Here is a 25,799-nt window from a genome sequence, read left to right as displayed (position 1 = left end):
ACAAAAACAAGCCAACATAATAACCAGCTAACAGCACAATGACAGATCAAATCCACACATATCAATACTAACCTTTAATGTGAACGGGCTAAATGCCCCACTTAAAAGGCACAGACTAACAAGTTGGATAAAAAAGCACGACCCAATGGGATGCTGTCTTCAAGAAGCCCATCTCACACTTAATGGCACTCATTCGCCTCAAAATAAAAGAATGGAGAAAAATCTACCAAGCAAATGGAAACCAGAAAAAAGCAGGAGTTGCAATCCTAATTTCAGACAAAGACATTAAACCAACAAAGATTAAAAAAAGAAGGGCATTACATAATGGTAAAGGGTTCAAGTCAACAAGAAGACCTAACTATCCTAAATATGTTTGCCCCTAACAGAGAAGCACTCAGATTAACAGAGGAAACTCTTAAAGACCTTCAAAGAGACTTAGACTCCCACACAATAATAGTGTACTTAAAAACTCTCCAGCCTTTTGTTTCAGCAGAGCTGAGTTCAATCTCTTTCCCCCATTGCAATAGTCTTGAATAGTCTTCCTTGCCTGTTTAAATCCGAAAAAAAGAAAGGAGACGACATTGGGTACAGGTGTATACACAGGAAAACCACTTTATTTATTTCCTGATACTCTACTGCCATTCTCCATGTCCCATCAGCCTCCCACATGGGCCATACAATGGCTTGGAGTTGTACCATTTTGTAAATTCCTCAGACTTCTTTACTGTCACACATATTACCCCAGCCTGTGTTTCTGAGATGCCTTAGTGAAAGTTGATTTTCTATGTCTTCTCAGGGAAAAATATCTTTTGCTGCAGAGAAAAAGAAACCAAGAAATTACGAATAGCAGACAAGGAGATAACTGAAAATATCTGAGAAACTGCTAGAGATTAGACTACGGGTCCAGGGCTCTTCAAACGGAGTAATGAAGACATCTAGACTCCCCTCCTCATTTCCACCTCCCTACCCCCCACCCCCTGGCCAGGGACCAGGTCCCTACCTGTGACAGTCACTGGAGATGGGAGATGAGTGGCACTGGGAATTCACACCCTGAACTTTCAGCTTCACAACAAAATTATTTGTGAGGCCAAAGGACTCAGGACAGCAGAGCTCAAAGCAGGGCCAGAAGGTGCAGTGGGGACCACATTGGCGGGTCTGGCTCAGGGACAGGATGGCATCATCGTAACAGCACTGCTCTAAGGGGTTGTAGATCTTGTCTCCACACCTGGGTGCCAGCTGGCACAGCCATGGCTCTGAGCCAGCGGGAGCTGGACAGACATTGGTGGTGTGAGCCCAAGGATGACCAGGCACTACATCCCCCAGTCAGCAGCCCTCTGTGAACCCCCACACCCACTTTCCAAAGGCAGCCTCCTTCCTCTTCACTCTTGCCCATCCTTGTACTCACCGATGACTTCCCTTGGGGAGCAGAGGAGGAGAAAGACTGACACATAAGCAGGAGCTGGGAGAGAAAGAAAGGAGGTGAAGGGTGGGGTTGGAAGTGTGGCCATGAGGTTGACCTCAGGGAGGGCACGCCAGGGTGGGGAAGGCTTAGTTCCAGATTAGCTCTAAAGGCTTGGGTTTGGAACTCTTTGCATAGGATCTAGCGCCTGACACAGTTAAGAGTTCAGACAGTGGGGCCAGAGAAGTGTGGACCCTGCTAAGAAAGAGAATGCAGGGAAAACTCTTGGAATATCTTTATGATTCTAAGAATATTGTGAAGTTTACCAGTTGGAAAAAGGAGGGAACAGCTATTAAAGATTAACCATGGGCCGGGCGCAGTGGCTCAAGCCTGTAATCCCAGCACTTTGGGAGGCCGAGACGGGTGGATCACGAGGTCAGGAGATCGAGACCATCCTGGCGAACACAGTGTAACCCCGTCTCTACTAAAAAAAAGATACAAAAATCTAGCCGGGCGAGGTGGCGGGTGCCTGTAGTCCCAGCTACTCGGGAGGCTGAGGCAGGAGAATGGCGTAAACCCAGGAGGCAGAGCTTGCAGTGAGCTGAGATCCGGCCACTGCGCTCCAGCCTGGGCGACAGAGCGAGACTCCGTCTCAAAAAAAATAAATAAATAAAATAAAATAAAATAAAATAAAGATTAACCATGGTCAAGATTAAGGTGATAAGGAAGGAGGAAGGAAGCTGAGTAAGATTGGCAAGTGGAGAACTGGGGTGCAGGATTGTTTTGGAGATAGTATTGGGCTTGAGTAGGTCTTTTTGTTTGTTTGTTTGCTTTTTGTTTTTTGAGACAGGGTCTTAATCTGTCACCCAGGCTGGAGTGCAGTGGTGCCATCTTGACTCACTGCAGCCTGGAACTCCAGGGCTCAAGCGATCCTCCCACTTCAGCTTCCTGAGTAGGTGAGACTACAGACATGTACCACCACACCCAGGTAATTTTCTATTTTCCATAGAGATGGAAAGTAGGTCTAAAAGTTGGGGCTCTCCTCATTTGTTTTGCAGTTGCTGACACCATGACTGTGGGTGAAGGTTGAGAGATAAAGGAAATGGAAAAAAATGATGGAATATGAAGGTTTTTTATGGATGCAATCACCTGACTAGCATAGTGATCCAAGTTCAAATATTCCATGATTGACTCTATTTTGAAAGCATGTACAGGCAGGTGACAATGAGGTTACGTAAGCAAAATAAGAGGAAAGGTGTTCGTTTTTGTCTTCTGCACTTGCAAATGAAAAATGTTCCCCTTATACTATAACCTTTTTCCTCTCCTGGGCTACTCCATATCAGAGAGTGAATGCAGCTCTGAGTCCTACTCCATGTTGTGGCTTGAGGAAGCTGATGGCCTTCAGTACCATCGGCTGTTACCAATTAACATGCAACTAGAGAAGGTGGCTCTTCCCATCTATTTTTAATCCCCTTTCTACTAAACACCTTCTAATGCTGTATTTCCCAGGCACTGTATCCTTAGAAGTTTCAAAAGATGATGCCCCAAACCACGTTGTTTACTCCCTGGAGAACTATTTGGAGTCATATCCACAGTTTTCATGTATCTAGCAGAGGTGCACAGGCACCATAAACTCCATAAGAGAACCAGAGAAGAGTGACACCTGCGATTTTTTCATGGAGTTGTTGTGAGGATCCAAAGGGCATGTGGTTCTAGAGTGCAGATTGTAATAATAGTAAGTGGCAGATGATACGGTTGATATAGCACCTGAGAGTGCAGTCCAGATAAACAAAATCACAAGGTAAACCGATGCCTATGAGGAAGGTAGCAGATCTGGCAGGAGGGCAGTAAAGAAGCCAGCCCTCAGTGATGATGACTGATCTCACACTCCATCCCCCACCTGCTGCCATAACTTGTGGGGGAGCCCTGACTCATCATCATCCTGACCACATCATAACCTTAGGGAGAGCTCATCTCTCCCAAGCTCCATTCTTAGCCTCCCATGCATGTTGAAGGGTATTGGCCTCCTTTACAGAGCCTGAGAAGATCAAGAATCTGGATATTCTTGATGAGCCTCACCTGTCAGCTTGGTTATTCAAGAAAAGCTGTATATGAAATTAACAAGAAAAGGTACAAGTGTCAAAACTGTTTTTGCTAGTCTAGTTCCTCTGCCTTTCCATATAGAGACAGAATCTTGTCTATACCCACCCACCCCCCAAAAAACAAAATCTTGCTGGGATTTTGATAGGAATTGCAATCAGGCTGGGCACGGTGGCTCACGCCTGTAATCCCGGAACTTTGGGAGGCCAAGGTGGGTGGATCACGAACGAGGTCAGGAGATCAAGACCGTCCTGGCTAACAGGGTGAAACCCCGTCACTACTAAAAATACAAAAAAATTAGCCGCGTATGGTGGTGCACACCTGTAATCCCAGCTACTCAGGAGCCTGAGGCAGGAGAATCACTTGAACCTGGGAAGTGAGCCAAGATCGTGCCACTGCACTCCTGCCTGGGTGACAGAGCGACACTCTTGTCTCAAAATAAAATAAAATAAAAAGAAATAAAACAAATTGCAATCAATTTGGATGGAACTAACATCTTTACTAGTTGAGTTTTACAATCCACGAAAATGGCACGTCTCTCCATTTATTTTTATTTCTTTCAGGAGCATTTTGTAATTTTCAGCATATAAGTCCTGTACATGTTTTGCTAGATTTACACCTAACTTTTTCATTTTTGAACAACTGCAGGTGCTATTTTCTTATTAACTTCAGTGTCCACAGTTCATTATTGGTAGAAAGAAACACAACTGCTTTTTTTCTATGTTGATCTTGCATTCTGAAACCTTGCTAAACTCACTTATTAGTTATAGGAGTAAATTTTTAGATTCCTTGGGACTGTTTACATAGACAATTGTGTGGCCTACAAATAGGAGCAGTTTTATTGCTTCCTTTCCAATCTGTACAAATTTTAATTCTTTTTTTCCTTGACTTATTGCCCTGGTTAGAATGTCCAGCAATACACCGAACAAGAATGGTGAAAGCAGACTTCGTCTCCTTTGCTCAATCTTAGGCGGAAAGCATTCACTTTTTCACCATTACTTTCTATATTAATTGTAGGGTTTTTGTAGATGGACTTTATCGAGTTGAGGAAGTTCCCCCATTCCTGTTTTTCTGGGAGTTTTAAAAATCATGAATGGCTGTTAAATTTTATCAGTTGCTTTTTCAGCATCGATTGATGTGATCATGTCGTTTTTCTTTTTTTTTTTTTTTTTTTTTTTTTGAGACGGAGTCTTGCTCTGCCGCCCAGGCTGGAGTGCAGTGGCCGGCTCTCAGCTCACTGCAAGCTCCGCCTCCCGGGTTCACGCCATTCTCCTGTCTCAGCCTCCCGAGTAGCTGGGACTACAGGCACCCGCCTCGTCGCCCGGCTAGTTTTTTGTATTTTTTTTTAGTAGAGACGGGGTTTCACCGTATTAGCCAGGATGGTCTCGATCTCCTGACCTCGTGATCCGCCCGTCTCGGCCTCCCAAAGTGCTGGGATTACAGGCTTGAGCCACTGCGCCCGGCCCATTTTTCTTCTTTAGCATATTAACATGGTGGATTACACTGACAGTGATTTTTGAAATATTCTGCCAGGCTTATATTCTGGAATAAACCCTACACGGTCACAGTGTGTAAGTATTTTTTTACATTGCTGAATTTCATTTACAAATATTTTGTCAAGGATTTTTTTGCATGAAGGACACTGGTCTATAGCTTTATTGCTTTGTTGTTGTCATTGTTCTTGTTTGTCTGTCTTTTTGTGACTTTTGTAGCAAAATAATTCTGATTTTATGAAATGAATTGAAAAGTATTCCTTCCTATTCTGTTTTCTGGATGAGACTGTGCAGAATTGGTGTTAATTTCTTTTTAAACATTTGGTAGCTTCTAAAGTGCAACCATCTGGGTTAGGAGATTTCCTTTTTAGGAGATATTTTAAATTCTGAATTCGATTTCCTTAATAGTTATAAGGCTACTAAAATGATATATTTCATATTGGGTGTGTTGTGATCATTTGTGCTTTTATTTATTTATTTATTTATTTATTTTTGAGACGGAGTCTTGCTCTGTCCTCCAGGCTGGAGTGCAGCGGCATGATCTCGGCTCACTGCAAGCTCCGCCTCCTGGGTTCACGACATTCTCCTGCCTCAGCCTCCTGAGTAGCTGGGACTACAGGCGCCCGCCACCACGCCCGGCTAATATTTTTGTATTTTTAGTGGAGATGGGGTTTCACCGTGGTCTCGATCTCCTGACCTCGTGATCCGCCCGCCTCAGCCTCCCAAAGTGCTGGGATTACAGGCGTGAGCCACTGCGCCCGGCCATTTGTGCTTTTAAATGGGAGGTCCATTTCATCTAAGTTGTCCAATTGTGTAGAGTTATTCCTAGTTTTTCTATTATTATTCTTTTAGTGTCTGCAAAACCTATAGTGATATCTCCTGTCTCATTCCTGACACTGACAATTTGTGTCTTCTCTTTGTTTTTTGAGAGCTGTGCTAAAACTATCAAAAGATTATTGATCTTTTCAAAGAATTAACTCTTTATTTCATTGATTTTCTAGGCTATTTTTCTGTTTTAAATTTTATTGACTCTTGCTCTCCTCTTTATTATTTCCTTCTTCTTCTTGCTTTGGGTTTATTTTGCTCTTTTATTTTTTCCTAGCTTCTTGAAGTGGGAGCTTAGACTATTGATTTTTCCTGTTTTCTAATACAACTATTTAGCACAATAACTTTCACCCTTAGCACTGCTTTATATATGTTCCACAAATTTTGATATATTGTATTTTCATTTCATTAAGTTATACATAATTTTTTAAAATCTTTGAGACTCATCATTAAACCATAAGTTATTTAGAGTTGTGTTGCTTAGCTTCCAAGTGCTTGGAGATCTTTCTGTAGTCATCAGTTTGATCAAATTATGGTCAGACAACTTACTCTGCTTTAAACTCGAATACTTTAGAACTTGTTGAGGTTTGTTTTATGGCTCTAGATAGAAGCCAGTTCCCCACTACCATTTACAATGACATCAAAAATAACAAATACCTAGAATTAAATCTAAAAGAAAGGTGAGAAACCTCTGCAAAACTATGCTGAAAGATACTAAAGAACACCTAAGTAAATGGGAAACATGCCATGTTCATGCTTTGGAAGACTCAATATAACAAAGATGTCAACGTTCCCCAAACTGATCTATAAATTCAATTAAACTCAATAAATATGACAGCAATGTTTTGTATCAGTTAACAAAGTGATTCTAAAATTTATCAGAAAGTGATGGTTGGGTACGGTGGCTCACACCTATAATCCTAGCACTTTGGGAGGCTGAGGCAGGATATTGCTTGAGCCCAGGAGTTCAAGACCAGCGTGGGCAACACAGTGACACCCTGACTCTATACATATATATTTTTTAAATTACCAGAAAATGAAAATGACAAGATAGCCAATACAATATTGAAGAAACTAAACAAAGTTATAGGACTTACACTAACAGATCGGGAAGTTTTATAAAACTATAATAATTTAGAGTGCGGTATTGCGAAAGATAAACAGATTGATCCATGGAATGAAACAGAGTTCAGACACAGACCCACACATAGGCCATCAGTGATTTACGACAAATGTACCACTACAACTCACCAGGCAAAGACTAGTCCTTTTAATGGATATCTACATGGTGGTGGGGGGTGTATCTCAACCCTTATTTCACACCAAATGTGAAAATTAATTTGAAATGGGTCATAGACTTAAACGCTCAATATTTCAAACTATAAAGCAGGACTTCCAGAAGCCAGTGTGAAGAGCATGGGCGCCTTCCTCCCAGCAAAACAACCATTTAACCGGTGAAAAAAAATTTTTTATATAAAAACAACTAGTTAAGTCTCAGAAAATTGTCCTAAGGGCATACAGCAAATGAAGAAATGTTTATTCAAGAAATTCTACTCAATCTGTATAGAGCAGCAAGAGTCTGAGGGCATTTAAGCCACAAATTACCCCTATTCCCCGCATCTCCAGCCAGCTCTGTGTAATTGAAGCTCTATGCTGGGTAGTCACGGACAAGAAAATGGGACTCCACCTCTCCCCAGCTCCCAGCCTAGGGTTACAGTTTCAGTCCAGAAAGGGCAGCACACCAGCATTTATTTATTTATTTATTTATTTTTGAGACGGAGTCTCGCTCTGTCACCCAGGCTGGAGTGCAGTGGTGCGATCTCGGCTCACTGCAAGCTCCGCCTCCCGGGTTCACGCCATTCTCCTGCCTCAGCCTCCTGAGTAGCTGGGACTACAGGCGCCCACCACCACGCCCCGCTAATTTTTTTTGTATTTTTAGTAGGGACAGGGTTTCACTGTGTTAGCCAGGATTGTCTCGATCTCCTGACCTCGTGATCCGCCCACCTCGGCCTCCCAAAGTGCTGGGATTACAGGCGTGAGCCACCGCACCGGCCGCACCAGCATCTTTTAACCTGCTGCCTCCATATTGCAGATGCTCTACATTAGTTAGAAATTGTGGCTTACAGGACCAGAGCTCCTTCTCCCATCCAGCCCCTCCTTCTAGCATGGAAGTTCCACGCCAAGTTTAGCAGGTGAAGCACACCGGGCTTCTTTGATCCTGCCTGAGTTCACTCATGGGGCAGAAGTTCCACACAGGAAAGGGCAAACCGAGAAGACTGGCAGCTACCACCCTCTCCCAGTGTTCCAGCTGTTACAGCAAAGACATCACCGCAGGAGAAGCTGGCTGCTGTCCCTGACACCAGCTCCAGTCCAGTAGCTCAGCGGTTCTGCCCCGGGGAGAGAGAGGCCATCAGAACAGAGAGCTCCACAAGTCTCCCTAAAACTGTCTTTTCTTGAAATAGAGTGTGGAGAAGTACATGCCTAAGGACATCGTACAAAAAAATTGGAAATTTTGGTGCTAAAAAAAACAAGAAGAGGGTGGTAATTCCGTGATGGTAGTAACAAGAAACAAAAACACCAGGCAGAAGCTTAACAGAGAAAATCAGAAAAAGAGATAACTAAAAAGGGCCCTCCTGGGGTCAGAGACAGCCTCAAACCCTGGCAACACTCTGTCTTGGCAAAAGGGCTAGACATTAAGCAGCCTACAGAATGATTTATGCATTGTGCTGTAGGCCTATTAAAAAGAATAGAGCGATCAATTAACAATTAGAGGGTCTAACAGATGCAAGTGATACCAACAAAGGCAGATGAGCCAGAAGCTTAACAGAAACATCAGGGAAAGAATAGTAAAAAACAATGAGTTCGTGTCCTTTGCAGGAACATGGATGAAGCTGGAAACCATCATCCTCAGCAAACTAACACAGGCACAGAAAACCAAACCACATGTTCTTATTCATAAGTGGGAGTTGAACAGTGAGAACACACGAACACAGGGAGGGGAACAGCACACCCCGGGCCTGTCAGGGGCTAGGGGGAAAGGGGAGGCAGAGCATTAGGACAAATACCTAATGCATGCGGGGCTTAAAACCTAGATGACGGGTTGATAGGTGCAGCAAACCACCATGGCACATGTAACAAACCTGCACGTTCAGTACATGTATCCCAGAACTTAAAGTAAAAAAAAGAAATATATATATGTGTATATATACACATATACATATATATGTATACATACATATGTATAATTTGTAAGAAACAGGCAAAAGCTACCCAAAAAAAAAGAACCCAGCTAAAACCATAATTATCTGGAGTAGTTAGCGATCCAGCCCTCATGCCCAAGGCTGCACCCTCTCGAGAGCACTAATAAAACAGAATTATGTAATTATATAAGCAATTATATAATTTGTAACTCCTTATGAAAACAGTATAATTGCTTATTTCTTAGCCTTTCTTCTCTTAACTGATTTTTTTTTTTTGAGACGGAGTCTAGCTCTGTCGCCCAGGCTGGAGTGCAGTGGCGCGATCTCGGCTCACTGCAAGCTCCGCCTCCCGGGTTTACGCCATTCTCCTGCCTCAGCCTCCCGAGTAGCTGGGACTACAGGCGCCCGCCATCTCGCCCGGCTAGTTTTTTTGTATTTTTTAGTAGAGACGGGGTTTCACCGTGTAGAACAGGATGGTCTCGATCTCCTGACCTCGTGATCCACCCGTCTCGGCCTCCCAAAGTGCTGGGATTACAGGCTTGAGCCACCGCGCCCGCCCAACTGGTCTTAAAAGTAATGGCATAAAACAATATGTACATAATTGTATTGCTGGGAAAAATAAAGAATCTGATTTTAAAATGGGCCAAAGATCTGAATACCTATTTCTCAAAAGAAGACATACAAACACTCAAGTATATGAAAAAAAGTATATGAAAAAATACTCAGCATTACTCACATTAGAGAAATGCAAACCAAAACCACAGTAAAATACCTCATCTCAGTTAAAATGGCTTTTATTAACAGATGCTGGCAAGGATGCAGAGAATGAGGAATATCCACACATGAAAAATGCCCATCCAGGCCTAGATGGTGAATTTTACAAAACAGTTAAAGAAGACTTAATACCAGTCATTCACAAACTTTTCAAAAAAAACAAGCACAACTTTCCAATCTGTTCTGAGGCCTGTATTACCCTGATACCAAAGTCAGACAAAGACATCACAAGGAAAAAAAACTACAGACCAACATCTCTTATGAATATAAGTTCAAAAATCCTCAACAAAATGTAGCAACCCAAATCGAGCAGCATATATAAAGAATGATATGCCATGACCAAGTGGATTTATCCCAGGGATGCAAAGTTGGTTCAACATATGAAAATCAATTAATATAATACACCATATTACTAGACTATAGGGGGAAGACACGTAATTCTCTCAAATGATACTGGAAGAGCATTTGACAAAATCTACACTCTTTCATGATAAAATACAAAGAACAAACTAGGAATAGAAGAGTTTCCTCAACCTGTTAAAGAGCATCTACAATAAACTCATGGCTAACATCATACTTAACTGTGAAAGATTGAATACTCTCCCCCTGATATCAGGGACAAGACAAGTATATCCACTCTTACCACTCTATTCAACATAGCACTGGCGGTTCAAGCCAGGAAAGTTAGGCAAGAAGAGAAAATGAATTTAGACAGAGAAAGATAAAGTAAAATGATTTCTATTTGCAAATGACATGATTTTGTATGTTAAAAATCCTAAGGACCAGGCACAGTGGCTCACTCCTGTAATCCCAGCATTTTGGGAGACCAAGTGGGGAGGATCACTTGAGGTCAGAAGTTTGAAACCAGCTTGGTCAACATAGCGAGATCCCGTCTTTATAAAAATAAAAGCATAAAAAAGTAGCCAGGGATGGTGGCTCATGCCTGTAATTCTAACTGCTCAGGAAGCTGAGGCAGGAGGATCACTTGAGCCCAGGAGTTCAAAGCTGCATTCAGCTATGATCATGCCGCTGCATGCCAGCTTGCGTGATAGAGTGAGATTCTGTTTCAAAAGAGAAAAAGAAAAAAAAAAAACCTAAGGAAGCTACTAAGACCTAAAGACTAATAGAAAAATTCAACAGGGTTGTAAGATACAAGAGATCAACATATAAAAAGTAATTGTATACACTAGTAAAAAACCATCTAAATATGAAATTAAGAAAATAATTCCACATAAAATAGTACCAAACAGAATAAAATACTTATGAATAAATTGAACAGAAGAGGTGCAAGATTTGTGCACTAAAATAACAAAACATTGTTGAAAAGAATTAAGAATATATAAATAAATGGAAATACATCCATGTTCACAAATTGGAAGACTTAATATTGTTCAGATGCCAAAACTCCCGAATTGACCTATAGAATCAATGCAATCCATATCAAAGAACTTTTGTGAGATGAAGTATCACTCTGTCACCCAGGCTGGAGTGCAGTGGCACGATCACGACTCACTGCAACCTCCACCTCCCAGGCTTAAGTGATCCTCCCACCTCAGCCTCCCAAGTAGCTGGGACTGCAGATGCACACCACCATGCCTGGCTAATTTTTTGTATTTTTTGGTAGACACGGGGTCTCACCATATGGCCCAGGCTGGTGTCTAACTCCTGAGCTCAAGCGATCCACCTGCCTTGGCCTCCCAAAAGTGCTGGGATTACAGGCGTGAGCCACAGTACCCAGCCTTCTTTGAAGAAATTAATCAGTTGATCCTAAAACTCATATTGAAACGTAAAGGACCCAGAATAGCTAAAACAATCTTGAAAAAGAACAAAATTGTAGAATTGATGCCTCATGATTTCAAAGCTGACCACAAAGCTACAGTGACAGCGTAGGAGCTGACATACAGGATAGACATAGAGATCAATGAATCAAGCTAACAGTCAGAAAATAAACCCTTAGATTTGCTGAAATCAAATTTCAATGAAAGTGCTAGGATGATGAAGTAAGGGAACAGATGATTTTTCAACAAGTGGTGCTGGGAAAACTGTATATTCATACATAAAAGAGTGGGCAGAAAGAGAATCTCTTCCTCACAGCATATACAAGGATTAACTCAGAATGTATCACAGACCTAAATACAAGAGCAAAACATATACAGCTCTTAGCAGAAATGGGAAATAAGCAAGCCACAGAAAGACAAATACCACACCATCTCACTTGTATGTAGAATCTAGAAGAGTTGAACTCATAGAAGTAGAGAGGATGGCAGTTACGAGGATGGGTGTGGGCAGATGGGAACAGGGAGATATGCAAAGGATATAAAGTTACAGTTAGACAGGAAAGATAGGTTTTAGAGATTGACTGCAGGGCACGGTGACTATAATTAATAATAGCGTATTGTAGGCTGGACGTGATGCCTCACACCTGCAATCCCGGCACTTTGGGAGGCCAAGAAGGAGGGTTGCTTAAGCCTACAAGTTGGAGACCAGCCTGAACAACACAGTGAGACATCGTCTCCATGAAAAACAAAATTAGCATGGTATGGTGGTGCGTGCCTGTGGTCTGAGCTACGTGGGAGCTGAGGTGGGAGGATCATTCGAGCCCCAGAGGTAGAGGGTGCAGTGAGCTGTGATCACACCACTGCACTCCAGATTGGGCATCAGAGTAAGATCCTGCCTCTTAAAAAAACAAATGGTGTGTTGTATATTTCAAAATTGCTGAAGAGTATATTTTAAATGTTCCAGTGACAAAGAAGTATATGAGGTGGTAGATATGGTAATTAACTTGATTTACCAGGCAAACATATATTAAATCATCATATTTTACCCCATAAATATACACAATTATTCTTCATCAACTTCTTAAAAAGATTCCTAGCAGAAAACATAGAAGTAAGTCTTTTTTTTTTTTTTGAGACGGAGTCTTTGCTCTGTCACCCAGGCTGGAGTGCAGTGGCATGATCTCGGCTCACTGAAAGCTCCGCCTCCTGGGTTCACGCCATTCTCCTGCCTCAGCTCCCAAGTAGCTGGGACTACAGGCGCCCGCTACCACGCCCGGCTAATTTTTTGTATTTTTAGTAGAGACGGGGTTTCACTGTGTTAGCCAGGATGGTCTCGATCTACTGACCTTGTGATCTACCCGTCTCGGCCTCCCAAAGTTCTGGGATTACAGGCGTGAGCCACCGTGCCCGGCCAGAAGTAAGTCTTAATGACCTCAAGTTAGGTAACATTTTCTTAGATATTACACCAAAAGCACAAGAGACAAAAAGAAAGAATAGACTTCATCAAAAATTAAAAACCTATGCACTACAAGCAATAGCATCAAGGAAATGAAGACAATCCACATAATGAGGAAAGTATTTGCCAATTATATATATGATAAGGGATGAGTATCCAGAATATCTTTTAAAACTCTTACAACTAAATAATAATAACAATAATAAATAATAATAAAATAACCCAATTTAAACATGGAAAAATCTGAATAAACCTTTTCTCAAAAAGAAGTACAAATGGCCAATAAGGACATGGAAAAGACGCTCAGGGTTGTTATTTACTAAGGAAACGCAAATTAAAACTACACAGGATATCATACACACCCACCCAGATAACTGTAATAAACAGAAAAATAGAAAATAACAAAGGCTGGAGAATCTGCGGAGAAATGTGAGCCCTTATACACTGCTGGTGGGAGTGTAATTGATGCAACGTCTGTGGAAAACAGTTTGCCAATTCTTCCAAAAGTTAAACAGAATTACCTGTGGCCTAGCCATTCCACTCCTAAGGCTACACCCCAAGATAACTGAAAACAGGTTCTCAAGCAAATACATGTATACGTATGTTCGTAACAGCACTATTCACAATAGCCAAATGGTGGAAACAGTCCAAGTGTCCATCAACAGATGAATGGATAAATGAATGCTAATATGTGGATACAACTGAATATTATTTCGTTATAAAAAGGAATGAAGGACTAATAAATTCTAAAACAGGGATATGCCTTGAAAACATTCAGTAAAAAAAAAAAAAAAAAACAAAAAAGTGACACAAAAGGTCACATATGGTGTGATTCCATTTATAAGAAATGTCCCAGATAGGTAAATCCAAAGAGACAGAAAGCAGACTGGTGGTTGCCAGGGGTGAGGGTAGAGGGAAGGGAAGGAACAGCTGAGTGGGCATGCGGTGGTCGGGGGCTGTGGGGCCAGGTGACTAGGGGGTAAAAAGCAATTCTGGAGTATGATTGAGCTACTCTTCCTTCAACTTGAGAGAGAAAGTAAGAGAAAGAAGGAGAGGAGGGAAAAGACAGGGAGGGGAGAAGGGACGAGAGCAGAGGGGCGATGGGACAAAAAGAGAGAGGAGAGGGGGGAGGAGGGGGAGAGGGAGAGAGGGGGAGAGAGAGAGAGGAGGGAAGAGAGAGAGGGGGAGAGAGAGAGAGGGGGAGAGGGAGAGAGGGGGAGAGAGAGAGGAGGGGGAGAGGAGAGAGGGGAGAGAGAGGAGGGGGAGAGAGAGAGAGGGGGAGAGAGAGAGGGGGAGAGGGGGGAGGGAGGGGGAAAGAGGAGAGAGGAGGGTGGGAGAGGGGGGGAAGAGAGAGAGAGGGGGAGAGAGAGAGAAGGGGAGAGGGAGAGAGGGGGAGAGAGAGAGGGGGAGAGAGAAGAGAGGGGGAGAGAGAGAGAGGGGGAGAGAGAGAGAGGGGGAGAGGGAGAGAGGGGGAGAGAGAGAGAGGGGAGAGAGAGAGAGGGGGAGAGAGAGAGAGGGGGAGAGAGAGAGGAGGGGAGAGAGAGGGAAGGGGGAGAGAGAGAGGGGGAGAGAGAGAAAGAGAGAGAGGAGGGGAGGAGAGAGAGACAGAAAGAGAGAGAGAGAAAGAGAGAGAGAGAGAAGAAAGGAAAGAGAGAGAGAGGAGAGAGCGATGGTTGCCCAAAAAGAAGTTAACGAACACAGCAGGCATTGCTCATCTTGATGGAATACAAACAACAAAACAGTCCACCGCCTGGGCTGCCCTTACTTGAGCACACTCCTGGTGTAGTCGATCCTCATGCCTGGGACACTGAACCTCATGATTTCCTGGTGCTGAGAGCCCAGGAACTCCAGGCAGCAGTGCCTGGGCTACAGAGCTGGGTCTGGTTCGAGGGCAGGATGATCCCCTCATCACAGTCCCAAGAGATTGCAGATCTGGTCTCCACTCCTGAGTGTCAACTGGCACAACCACAGTTCAATATCTGGAAGAGTCAGAGCTGATGAGCTGGCAGGCTCCTCTGGGAGCTCCCAACCCTATCCACAGTGCTATAATCCTCCCTCCTCTCTTCTCCCTCCTCTCACCACACCCTTTCTCACCAGTAGTCCCTTCTGAGTCTGAGCCCAGGAGTTCAAAAATAAAGATCGGCTGAGAGCAGAAGGAGAATGACAGTGATTCTGGGATCACCAGATCATGATCATGGAGCACAAGATGTTGTCTCTGAGTTTCTTTGGTTGCTATAACAGCTCACAGTGGAATTTGGGACTGACTCTGTGTGCAGGTTCTGGGGACTGGGCTTGGCAGGTGAGGAAATGCAGGGAGGGCTCTGGGAAGGGTTAAGCTTCTGGAATTTGTAGATGGGGACAGAGATTGCAATGCAGTCAGAGAGGACACGAGTGACTATGAGGTGGGAAACCAAGAATTAAATAGGGAAGAGAGAATTAAGCATGAAGTTCAGAGGTACATTAGAGATAACAGCAGGCATTAGCTCAACCTGGGGCTAGCGTTGCCTTACCAAAGATTCTGGGTACCATGGAGCTTCAGAGCAGCTGATGGGACAGCAGCAGTGGAAATGGGTCAGTGACTTTACACAGGGACTTATGTAGGCTATGAACTTACCTACATTTAGGGAGGTGGGCGGAAGCAGTGGCCTCTTGGAAAGGGTGGGGCATGAGAAGTTGCAGAAAGCATAAGGAAAAAAATGCAACAGCTGAGTAAGATGTTCCTGGACCTGTTCCAAGTGGCTGCTACCTTCTCAGACCTCTCGAAACCTCAGGATAAAGTCTTCCCTAGAACCTTTCAAAGCTGTGAGTGTCATTCTTTGAACTCTGCCCATGCAAAGCCACTTGGAAGAGATTCCTTGGCTCTTACTTATCTGACAGCATACTACTCACCAAACACCAGCCGTCTCTAAGCTCCCCATATTCAACCACCCTGAAGTTTCAAGGGGTCCCTCTATCCCCATCTCAGTCCACCTCCAGACCTGCACTGTGAGAAACAAACTCACTCATCCAAGCCCAAAGAATGGACTCAGAGACACAGAAAACAGCAGAAGCAAGACTTTTAGTGACCATCTTGCAAAATTGAGTGTCTGGTAGGCAGGCACACCCTGTATGGTTACAATAAGCAATTTACCCCTAGTGCACAAGTCTCTCCCCCAGTTCCTCGTAGGCTGAGTACGATGTGGTCACAATCTTCCCAGACGTCATCTATTGGTTGCTGGGTTGAGGCTTTTAGGTGTTTTCTTCAGGATTGTCTCACTGCATTTTGTTGCAGCCTATAATGCATTGCAATCAAACTCAGCTCGGGGGCTTTTCAAGTATTTGACTTATGACCTAGGTAGCCAGGCAAGCTGATAAGAATGGATAAAGTGAGCTATTTTGCTGGCTAGTAAACTTTCATTCTAGGCTAAACTCTGAATCAGACGAGGGTAACTAAGGGGGCCCCAACAAGCATGCACCAGCTATTAAAGCACGGGCCTAGTATATTCTGTCCTTCCATAGTTTGTGGGCCTCAGCCTATTTGAAGTACTTTTTCTTGGAAATGGATCACCATATCCATTATTATAATTGTAGACAGCACTGTCTATAATTCTTCAGAGTCATTTAGGGGAAACTGTGAAGATGCAGCATAATCTAGAAAAAGAGCAGGGGCTGTAAAAACTCTGCCAGGGAGAACAAAAAAGGAACAGTGATAGAACAGACATCTGGGATTCATAGAATAGACGGAAAGGCAGCACCTTTTTGTTGTTGTTTCTGGAGTGCTTTGTCCAAGGAAATGCTCCTTCTGTGTTTCTTACTGTTATTTTATTGTCACCATCACTCTCATTGGTGTGATGGGATACCATGTGGGCTATTATTATAATGTGCTCCTGTGTTTTCCATTGACTTCCTTCCCATACCACAGTGAGATGGGTGGGAGGGCGAGACAGAGATCAGGAGAGGTGTTAGGGCTTTATAAAAGTGCACTGTTAGTAGAAGAGTCTCTTCCCCATCTCTCTCTTTTAATTGGATGTCCAGCTCTTCAGTATTGATTCACGCAATAAACTAGCTCTCCTCTCCTAATTCTGCAGTTGTTTGCATGAATGTGTCTGTCTGTCTACCAATATGCCTTCTCCTTGCCCACACAAACAGAAGTTCCACCTGTAAATACATATCCTCCCCATCTACACAAAATAGCTACACAGAAAACAGACCTATGAGAACTACATTCCTGTTTACCAAGTTAATTAGTGTGAACTCATTATAACTCTCAGCCAGCAACCAAGGTATTCACAACTGCCAAGGAATTCATGACTGCTTGAAAGAGAAAGGCCAGGGTTGGTGCCAAGATGGCCGAATAGGAACAGCTCCAGCCTCCAGCTCCCAGCGTGAGCGACACAGAAGACAGGTGATTTCTGCCTTTCCAACTGAGGTACCGGGTTCATCTCACTGGGGCGTGTCAGACAGTCGGCACAGGACAGTGGGTGCAGCCCAACGAGTGAGAGCTGAAGCAGGGCGAGGCATCGCCTCATCTGGGAAGTGCAAGGGGGAAGGGAATTCCTTTTCCTAGCCAAGGGAAACAGTGACACACAACACCTGGAAAATTGGGTCACTCCCACCCTAATACTGTGCTTTTCCAAGGGTCTTAGCAAACGGCACACCAGGAGATTATATCCCGCGCCTGGCTCGGAGGGTCCCACGCCCACAGAGCCTCCCTCATTGCTAGCACAGCAATCTGAGATCTAACTGCAAGGTGTCAGCGAGGCTGGGGGTGGGGGTGCACTAAACAAAGCAGCCTGGAAGCTCGAACTGGGTGGAGCCCACCGCAGCTCAAGGAGGCCTGCCTGCCTCTGTAGACTTCACCTCTGGGGACAGGGCATAGCTAAACAAAAGGCAGCAGAAACACCCGCAGATGTAAATGTCCCTGTCTGACAGCTTTGAAGAGAGTAGTGATTCTTCCAGCACAGAGGTTGAGATCTGAGAACAGACAGACTGCCTCCTCAAGTGGGTCCCTGACCCCCGAGTAGCCTAACTGGAGAGCCTAACTGGGAGTAGCCTAACTGAAGTAGACCTCAAGCAAACTCCAACAGACCTGCAGCTGAGGGTCCTGACTGTTAGAAGGAAAACTAACAAACAGAAAGGACATCCACACCAAAACCCCATCTGTACATCACCATCATCAAAGACTAAAGGTAGATAAAACCACAAAGATGGGGAAAAAGCAGTGCATTAAAGCTCAAAATTCAAAAAATCAGAGCACCTCTCCCCCTCCAAAGGAACACAGCTCCTCACCAGCAACGGAACAAAGCTGGACGGAGAATGACTTTGATGAGTTGAGAGAAGAAGGCTTCAGTCGATCAAACTTCTCAGAGCTAAAGGAGGAACTACGAACCCAGCACAAAGAAACTAAAAACCTTGAAAAAAGATTTGACAAATGGATAACTAGAATAACCAATGCAGAGAAGTCCATAAACGACCTGATAGAGATGAAAACCATGACACGAGAACTACATGACAAATGCACAAGCTTCAGTAACCAACTCAATCAACTAGAAGAAAGAGTATCAGAGATTGAAGATCAAATGAATGAAATGAAGTGAGAAGTTTAGAGAAAAAAGAGTAAAAAGAAATGAACAAAGCCTCCAAGAAATATGGGATTATGTGAAAAGACCAAATCTACATCTGACTGGTGTACCTGAAAGTGATGGGGAGAATGGAATCAAGTTGGAAAACACTCTGCAGGATATTATCCAGGAGAACTTCCACAACCTAGCAAGGCAGACCAACATTCAAATTCAGGAAATACAGAGAACGCCACAAAGATACTCCTTGAGAAGAGCAACTCCAAGATACATAACTGTCAGATTCACCAAAGTTGAAATGAAGGCAAAAATGTTAAGGGCAGCCAGAGAGAAAGGCCGCATTACCCACAAAGGGAAGCCCATCAGACTAACAGCAGATCTCTCGGGAGAAACTCTACAAGCCAGAAGAGATTAGGGGCCAATAGTCAACATTCTTAAAGAAAAGAATTTTCAACCCAGAATTTCATATCCAGCGAAACTAACTTTCATAAGTGAAGGAGAAATAAAATCCTTTACAGAGAAGCAAATACTGAGAGATTTTGTCACCACCAGGCCTGCCCTACAAGAGCTCCTAAAGGAAGCATGGAACATGGAAAGGAACAACCGGTACCAGTCGTTGCAAAAACATGCCAAAATGTAAAGACCATCGATGCTAGGAAGAAACTGCATCAACTAATGAGCAAAATAACCAGCTAACATCATAATGACAGGATCAAGTTCACACATAACAATATTAAACTTAAATGTAAATGGGCTAAATGGTCCAATTAAAAGACACAGACTGGCAAATTGGATAAAGAGTCAAGACCCATCAGTTTGCTGTATTCAGGAGACCCATCTCACGTGCAGAGAAACACATAGGCTCAAAATAAAGGGATGGAGGAAGATCTACCAAGCAAATGGAAAGCAAAAAAAAGCAGGGGTTGCAATCCTAGTCTCTGATAAAACAGACTTTAAACCAACAAAGATCAAAAGAGACAAAGAAGGCCACTACATAATGGTAAAGGGATCAATTCAACAAGAAGAGCTAACTATACTAAATATATATGCACCCAATACAGGAGCACCCAGATTCATAAAGCAAGTCCTTAGAGACTTACAGAGAGACTTAGACTCCCACACAATAATAATGGGAGACTTTAACACCCCACTTGTGGGGAAAAGAAAGAGAGATCAGACTGTTACTGTTTCTATATAGAAAGAAGTAGACATAAGAGACTCCATTTTGTTCTGTATTTGAAATGCTGTTAATCTGTGACCCTATCCCCAACCCTGTCCTTGCAAGAGACATGTGCTGTGGTGACTCAAGGTTTAACAGCTTTGGGGCTGTGCAGGGTGTGCTTTGTTAAACAAGTGCCTGAAGGCAGCTTGCTGGTTAAAAGTCATCACCATTCTCTTAATCTCAAGTACCCAGGGACACGTACACTGCGGAAGGTTGCAGGGACCTCTGCCTAGGTAAGCTAGGTATTGTCCAAGGTTTCTCCCCATGTGCTGGTCTGAAATATGGCCTCATGGGAAGGGAAAGACCTAATCGTCCCCCAGCCTGACACCCATGAAGGGTCTGTGCTAAGGAGGACTAGTGTAAGAGGAAAGAAGGCCTCTTGGCAGTTGAGATAGAGAAAAGCATCTGTCTCCTGCTGGTCCCTGGGCAATGGAACATCTCAGTGTAAAACTCGATTGTATGTTCTATTTACTGAGAAAGAAGAAAACCGCCTTAGGGCTGAAGATGGGACGTGCTAGCGGCAATACTGCTCTTTATGCACTAAAAAGGTTTATGGAGATGTTTGCATATGCGTATCAAGGCCCAGCATGTTTCCTTAAACTTATTCATGTCACAGATCTTTATTCATATGTCTTACTGCTGACCTTCTCCCTACTATGATCCTATTATTCTGCCACTTCTCCTTTTCCAAGATGGTCAAGACAATGATCAATAAATACTGAGGGAACTCAGAGACCCGTGCAGCATGGGTCCTCTGTATGCTGAGCACCGGTCCCCTGGGCCCACTTTTTCTTTCTCTGTACTTTGTCTCTGTGTTTCATTTATTTTCTCAAGTCTCTCCTTCCACCTAACGAGAAACGGCCACAGGTGTGGAGGGGCAGGCCACCCCTTCATATAAATACATATTAGCTATACTAGAATTACAAATTAAAACCACAGTGAGATATTGCCTCCCATCTACTAGAATTGGTAAAATTTAAATATATATAATATATTAAATAAATACATATATATTTATATATAATAAATACATATAAATATGTATTTATATATTTATTTATACATATTAGCCATACTGGAACTACAAATTAACACCACGCTGAGATACTACCTCCCATCTACTAGAATTGGTAAAATTTAAATATATGTATTAAATAAATACATATATATATTTATATATAATAAATACATATGAATACATATAAATATGTATTTATATGATTTATTTATTTAATATATTATATATATTTAATTTTACCAATTCTAGTGCATCCTTAATTCTCTATCAGTGAGGGAAGCTGGAAGCAAGATGGGAAGGTGGGGAGAAGAAGAAACACTGAAAGGAACTAAGAGTTACTGGAAGGAGGGCTTCAAGCTGGTAAGTGGGTCACTCACTGGTAGGTAAGTCATGTGTGGAAGCCTGTTTGGGGTGTTGCAAGGATTGACTGTGTTGGACTGGATAAGGGAGGGCCACTGGGGGTGCAGGTGAACAAGTACTGGAGTATGCATATTTAGATATTATGAAACTATACACAAACATATATGAAAGAGAGCAAGAATACTGGCAATATCGAGTGCTAACAAGCAAGTAAAGACACTGAATTTCTCCTATTTCACTGATGGAAATGAAAATGGTATATATATGTATCACTCTGAAAACCATTTTGGCTGTTTTTATAAAATTATACATTTACCATACAAACCATCACTCACACTCCTGGGTATTTATCCCAGAGAAATGAAAACGTATGTTCCCACCAAAAAAGCACAAGCATTCATAGTATTTTACTTGTAATAGCAAAAACGTGGAAACAACTCAAATATCTATCAACAGGGGAAATGGGAGACAAAACGCAGTACACATATACAACGGAAACTTTTGAGCAATAAAAAGGCAAGGAACTATTTACATACACCATGACTTGGTGAGATCTCAAAGGCACCTTGTCAGATACAAGAAGTTGGTCTCGACAATTACATAGGTAAGAATCCACTCAGCCTTTCCTGTGACACTCAGGAAAGGCAAAACTGTAGGAAAGAGTGAATGCCAGGATTGGGGTCGGATTTGGGGTGATGGAACTGTTCTGTAACCTGATAATGATCGTGATTACATGAATCTATACCTGTGTTAAAAAGTTGTGCCTAGAAAAGAGTCAACTTACTGTATGTTTTTAAATAAAATAATTAAAATCAGGGTGTGGAAACTAACCTTTGTATTCACTTATTTATTCGGAAATAATTTTGAATATATATTTTATGCTAAGTGTTGTTCTAGTTGCAAAGAATACAGCAGTGAGCAAAATAGGGGTTTAATTTTGTTCAGAAGACACAGAAAATAAACATCAAGTAAGTAGATATGATATGATATGGTATGATATGATATGATATCAACCAGTGATGTATGCCATGGAAAAATAACAAAGGAGTTTCGGAGATAGAGAATTACATGGACAGGTATCAGCAAGTCATGACTTGAGGGTCAACTGCCCGAAACTAAGAATAATTGTATCAATGGTCAAAAAGTTCAAAAGAGGAGTAACATTTCAAGACACATTTAAAATACATGAAATTTATATGAATTAAATGAACTTAGCATTTCTGTATCTATAAATAAGGTTTTACTGGAACACAGCCACATTCACTCATTCATTCATTCATGTATTGTCTTCACGCTTCTGCACTACAACGGCAGAAGTGAGTGTTTGCAGAAGAAACGTATGTTTTGCAAAGCCTGACTCTTTACATAAAAAGTCTGCCAACCCCTGCTGTAGACGATGCTAAGTTAGGGTGGTCAGGGAAGGCCTCTGTGATGAGGTATCTTCTGAGCAGAGGCCTGACAGAGGTGAGGGGTGGGCCCACAGGTTACTCAAGGAATCCCCTAGGGTTCTAGCCCAAGTTGGGGTTGCCAGCATGGGGCATTCAACAAATAACAGAGGCTGTGTAGTGGGTCTGAGTGAGGGAATGTGAGGCGGCAGGTGATGGGTCAGAGTAGACCAAGGGCCTGTTTGTACAGCTCAGTAGGCCACCGTGCACAATCTTGATTTTCTCTGAGCCACAGGGAAGCCACTGGAGGGGTCTGAGCAGAGACATTATCTACAGTGCATGGCAAATGGGAAGGGGTTTATACACGTGAGCTATTGTTATTGCCAACGATACCATCTGATAATACAATTGGCTCTTGAACAATGTGTGGGTTAGGGGTCCTGACACCCCTGTGCAGCTGAAAATCTGCATATAATTTTTGACTCCCCAAAAATGTAACTACTGGCTGGGCCTGGTGGCTCATACCTGTAGTCCCAGCACTTTGGGAGGCTGAAGCAGGAGGATTGCTTGAGCCCAGGAATTCGAGGCTGGAGTGAACTATGATTGCACCACTGCACTCCATCCTAGGTGACAGAATGAGACTCTGTCTAAAAGAAAAAAGAAACAAGAAACAAGAAAACGTAACTACAAATAGCCTACTGTTGATGGGCAGCCTTACTGATAACATAAACAGTAGATTAATACATAGATCGTATATTCTATGTATTATACACTACATTCTTACAATAAAGTAAAATAGAGAAAAGAAAATGTTATTAAGAATCATGAGAAAGAGAAAATATATTTACTATGCATTAAGTGGAAGCGGATCATCATAAAGGTCTTCACCCTTGCCTTCACACTGAAGAGGGTGATGAGAAAAAGCAAGGATTGGTCTTGCTGTCTCAGGGTTGGCAGTGGTGGAAGAAAATACAAATGGACCTGCATAGTTCAAGCGTGTGTTGTTCAAACATCAACTGCAGTAACATGTAACAGTCAACCCCTGCATTTCCACCCAGCAACCTCACACGGCCAGTGCATTTATAGGAGTTAAATGAAAATTCTTCGGATTTTGTAGTGTAGAGGTGTTCTTCATTATATAAACTTACGCTATAATAATATTTGCTGTGAAGACTTGACAGTGATAAGCTAAATGAGATTATCTGTATCAAAAGCTGTTATAATGTGCATGTAGAAGCCAGTGGAAGCTTTTAAATTGACAGAAGTCCAGGCAAGAGGATGCAGAGTGCAATTAGCCAATGTCAGCAGCTCTCTGGGCTTGTTTGTACATACAGAGCAGTATCTCTCATCTTCCCTACCATTTTCCAGAGGGTTTCACCCAGCATGGGTCCCAGTAATAATATCTAACAGCAACTAGTGGTGCTACCTACTAAAGTCCAATTTAAATAGTCTCTTTCATATAATAATTTAAACATAGATAGATAACATATTTGTATATTTATATTACATCACAGTGCATAATTTTTTCATTGCAGAAGGAATAGATAACTTGACTCAGATATTATGCAACATATTTCTTACTTCAGATACCCATACTCACCAGTGAGTAAATGTTAACAAAGAAGTAACTCTTGGCCGGGCGCGGTGGCTCAAGCCTGTAATCCCAGCACTTTGGGAGGCCGAGACGGGCGGATCACGAGGTCAGCAGATCGAGACCATCCTGGCTAACACTGTGAAACCCCGTCTCTACTAAAAAAAATACAAAAAACTAGCCGGGCGACGTGGCGGGCGCCTATAGTCCCAGCTACTCGGGAGGCTGAGGCAGGAGAATGGCGAGAACCCGGAAGGCGGAGCTTGCAGTGAGCTGAGATCCGGCCACTGCACTCCAGCCCGGGCGACAGAGCGAGACTCCGCCTCAAAAAAAAAAAAAAAAAAAAAAAAGAAGTAACTCTTTTTGATGCTATATTTCTTTCTTTCTTTCTTTTTTTTTTTTTTTGAGGCGGAGTCTCGCTCTGTCGCCCAGGCTGGAATGCAGTGGCCGGATCTCAGCTCACTGCAAGCTCCGCCTCCCGGGTTCACGCCATTCTCCTGCCTCAGCCTCCCGAGCAGCTGGGACTACAGGCGCCGCCACGTCGCCCGGCTAGTTTTTTGTATTTTTTAGTAGAGACGGGGTTTCACCGTGTTAGCCAGGATGGTCTCGATCTCCTGACCTCGTGATCCACCCGTCTCGGCCTCCCAAAGTGCTGGGATTACAGGCTTGAGCCACCGCGCCCGGCCGCTATATTTCTTTCTTTCTTTCTTTCTTTCTTTTTTTGAGACGGAATCTTGCTCTGTCACCCAGGCTGGAGTGCAGTAGCCGGATCTCAGCTCACTGCAAGCTCCGCCTCCCAGGTTTACGCCATTCTTCTGCCTCAGCCTCCCAAGTAGCTGGGACTACAGGCGCCCGCCACCTCGCCCGGCTAGTTTTTTTTTGTGTTTTTTAGTAGAGACTGGGTTTCACCGTGTTAGCCAGGATGGTCTCCATCTCCTGACCTCGTGATCCGCCTGTCTCGGCCTCCCAAAGTGCTGGGATTACAGGCTTGAGCCACCGCGCCCGGCCCTTGATGCTGTATTTCATGTAGACACCCTGGATAGACGGCTAGAAAGCTTTTTAAGAGTATTTTTGTAATGTTTGAGGAAATTACCTGGTGGTATGAACTGGGCTGGGAACATTATTACTTTTGTCAATTAAAATAATAGAATGCAAATTTCTACATTCTGAAAATTTTCTATCCAACATACTTCCCAAGGTGGATTCACTCGGCATGATAAGGGGTGTGTGTGGGGTCCCCACTTTACATGATCTTTACACACACATTTATGTTATTGGATGCTTATAAGTCATTATTTCATTGTGCTTAAAGAAGAAACTGTAGCTCAGAGAGGTTAAGTAAATTTTAAAATTCCACAACTGGTAGTGGTGTCTCTGGGTCCCTAAAGTCACGAGAAAGAATTATGAGAGTATGATAGGAAATTTCAGAGATACTGAAGCCAGAATCTGCTAACAGCACTGATCTCTGAGGAGTGCAAATGAGCAAGTGAGGGGTGAGGTAAAAGGAGGAGAAGGATACTTTATTTGTAATTTTTAAAGACCATGTACTGGAAGTTTTGTTCTTTGCATGTGTATCTTTGATAATTTAGGGAGAATTCGGGTTGGGCAAATACCCAGGAGAGTGACCAATGGCAGAACAA

At 43.0% G+C, this 25,799-nt stretch overlaps 1 protein-coding gene across 2 annotated transcripts in view; it reads right to left on the bottom strand.

Annotated features, from left to right (window-relative positions):
• Window positions 1-596: 596 nt before the first annotated feature.
• Window positions 597-25,799, bottom strand: part of IGFL2 (IGF like family member 2) — an 86,268-nt gene continuing 61,065 nt past the window's right edge. Inside the window, exons 1-4 of one of the 2 annotated variants that reach the window (XM_033223749.1) lie at window positions 15,536-16,031; window positions 1,406-1,459; window positions 1,001-1,268; window positions 597-812 (exon numbers count right to left, since the gene is read on the bottom strand). In XM_033223749.1, coding sequence (XP_033079640.1) covers window positions 737-812; window positions 1,001-1,268; window positions 1,406-1,459; window positions 15,536-15,554 — 417 coding nt within the window. In that variant the 5' untranslated portion in view covers window positions 15,555-16,031 and the 3' untranslated portion in view covers window positions 597-736. Of the gene's footprint in view, window positions 813-1,000; window positions 1,269-1,405; window positions 1,460-15,535; window positions 16,032-25,799 lie in introns of those variants that run through there. The other variant, XM_033223748.1, reaches the window with a different exon arrangement.

The sequence above is a fragment of the Trachypithecus francoisi genome, unplaced genomic scaffold (genome assembly GCF_009764315.1).
Source record: "Trachypithecus francoisi isolate TF-2019V2 unplaced genomic scaffold, Tfra_2.0 Lachesis_group12, whole genome shotgun sequence".
Taxonomy (NCBI): domain Eukaryota; kingdom Metazoa; phylum Chordata; class Mammalia; order Primates; family Cercopithecidae; genus Trachypithecus; species Trachypithecus francoisi.
The sequence above is the reverse complement of the archived record's forward strand: the minus strand, read 5'-3'. Positions and strand labels throughout refer to the sequence as shown.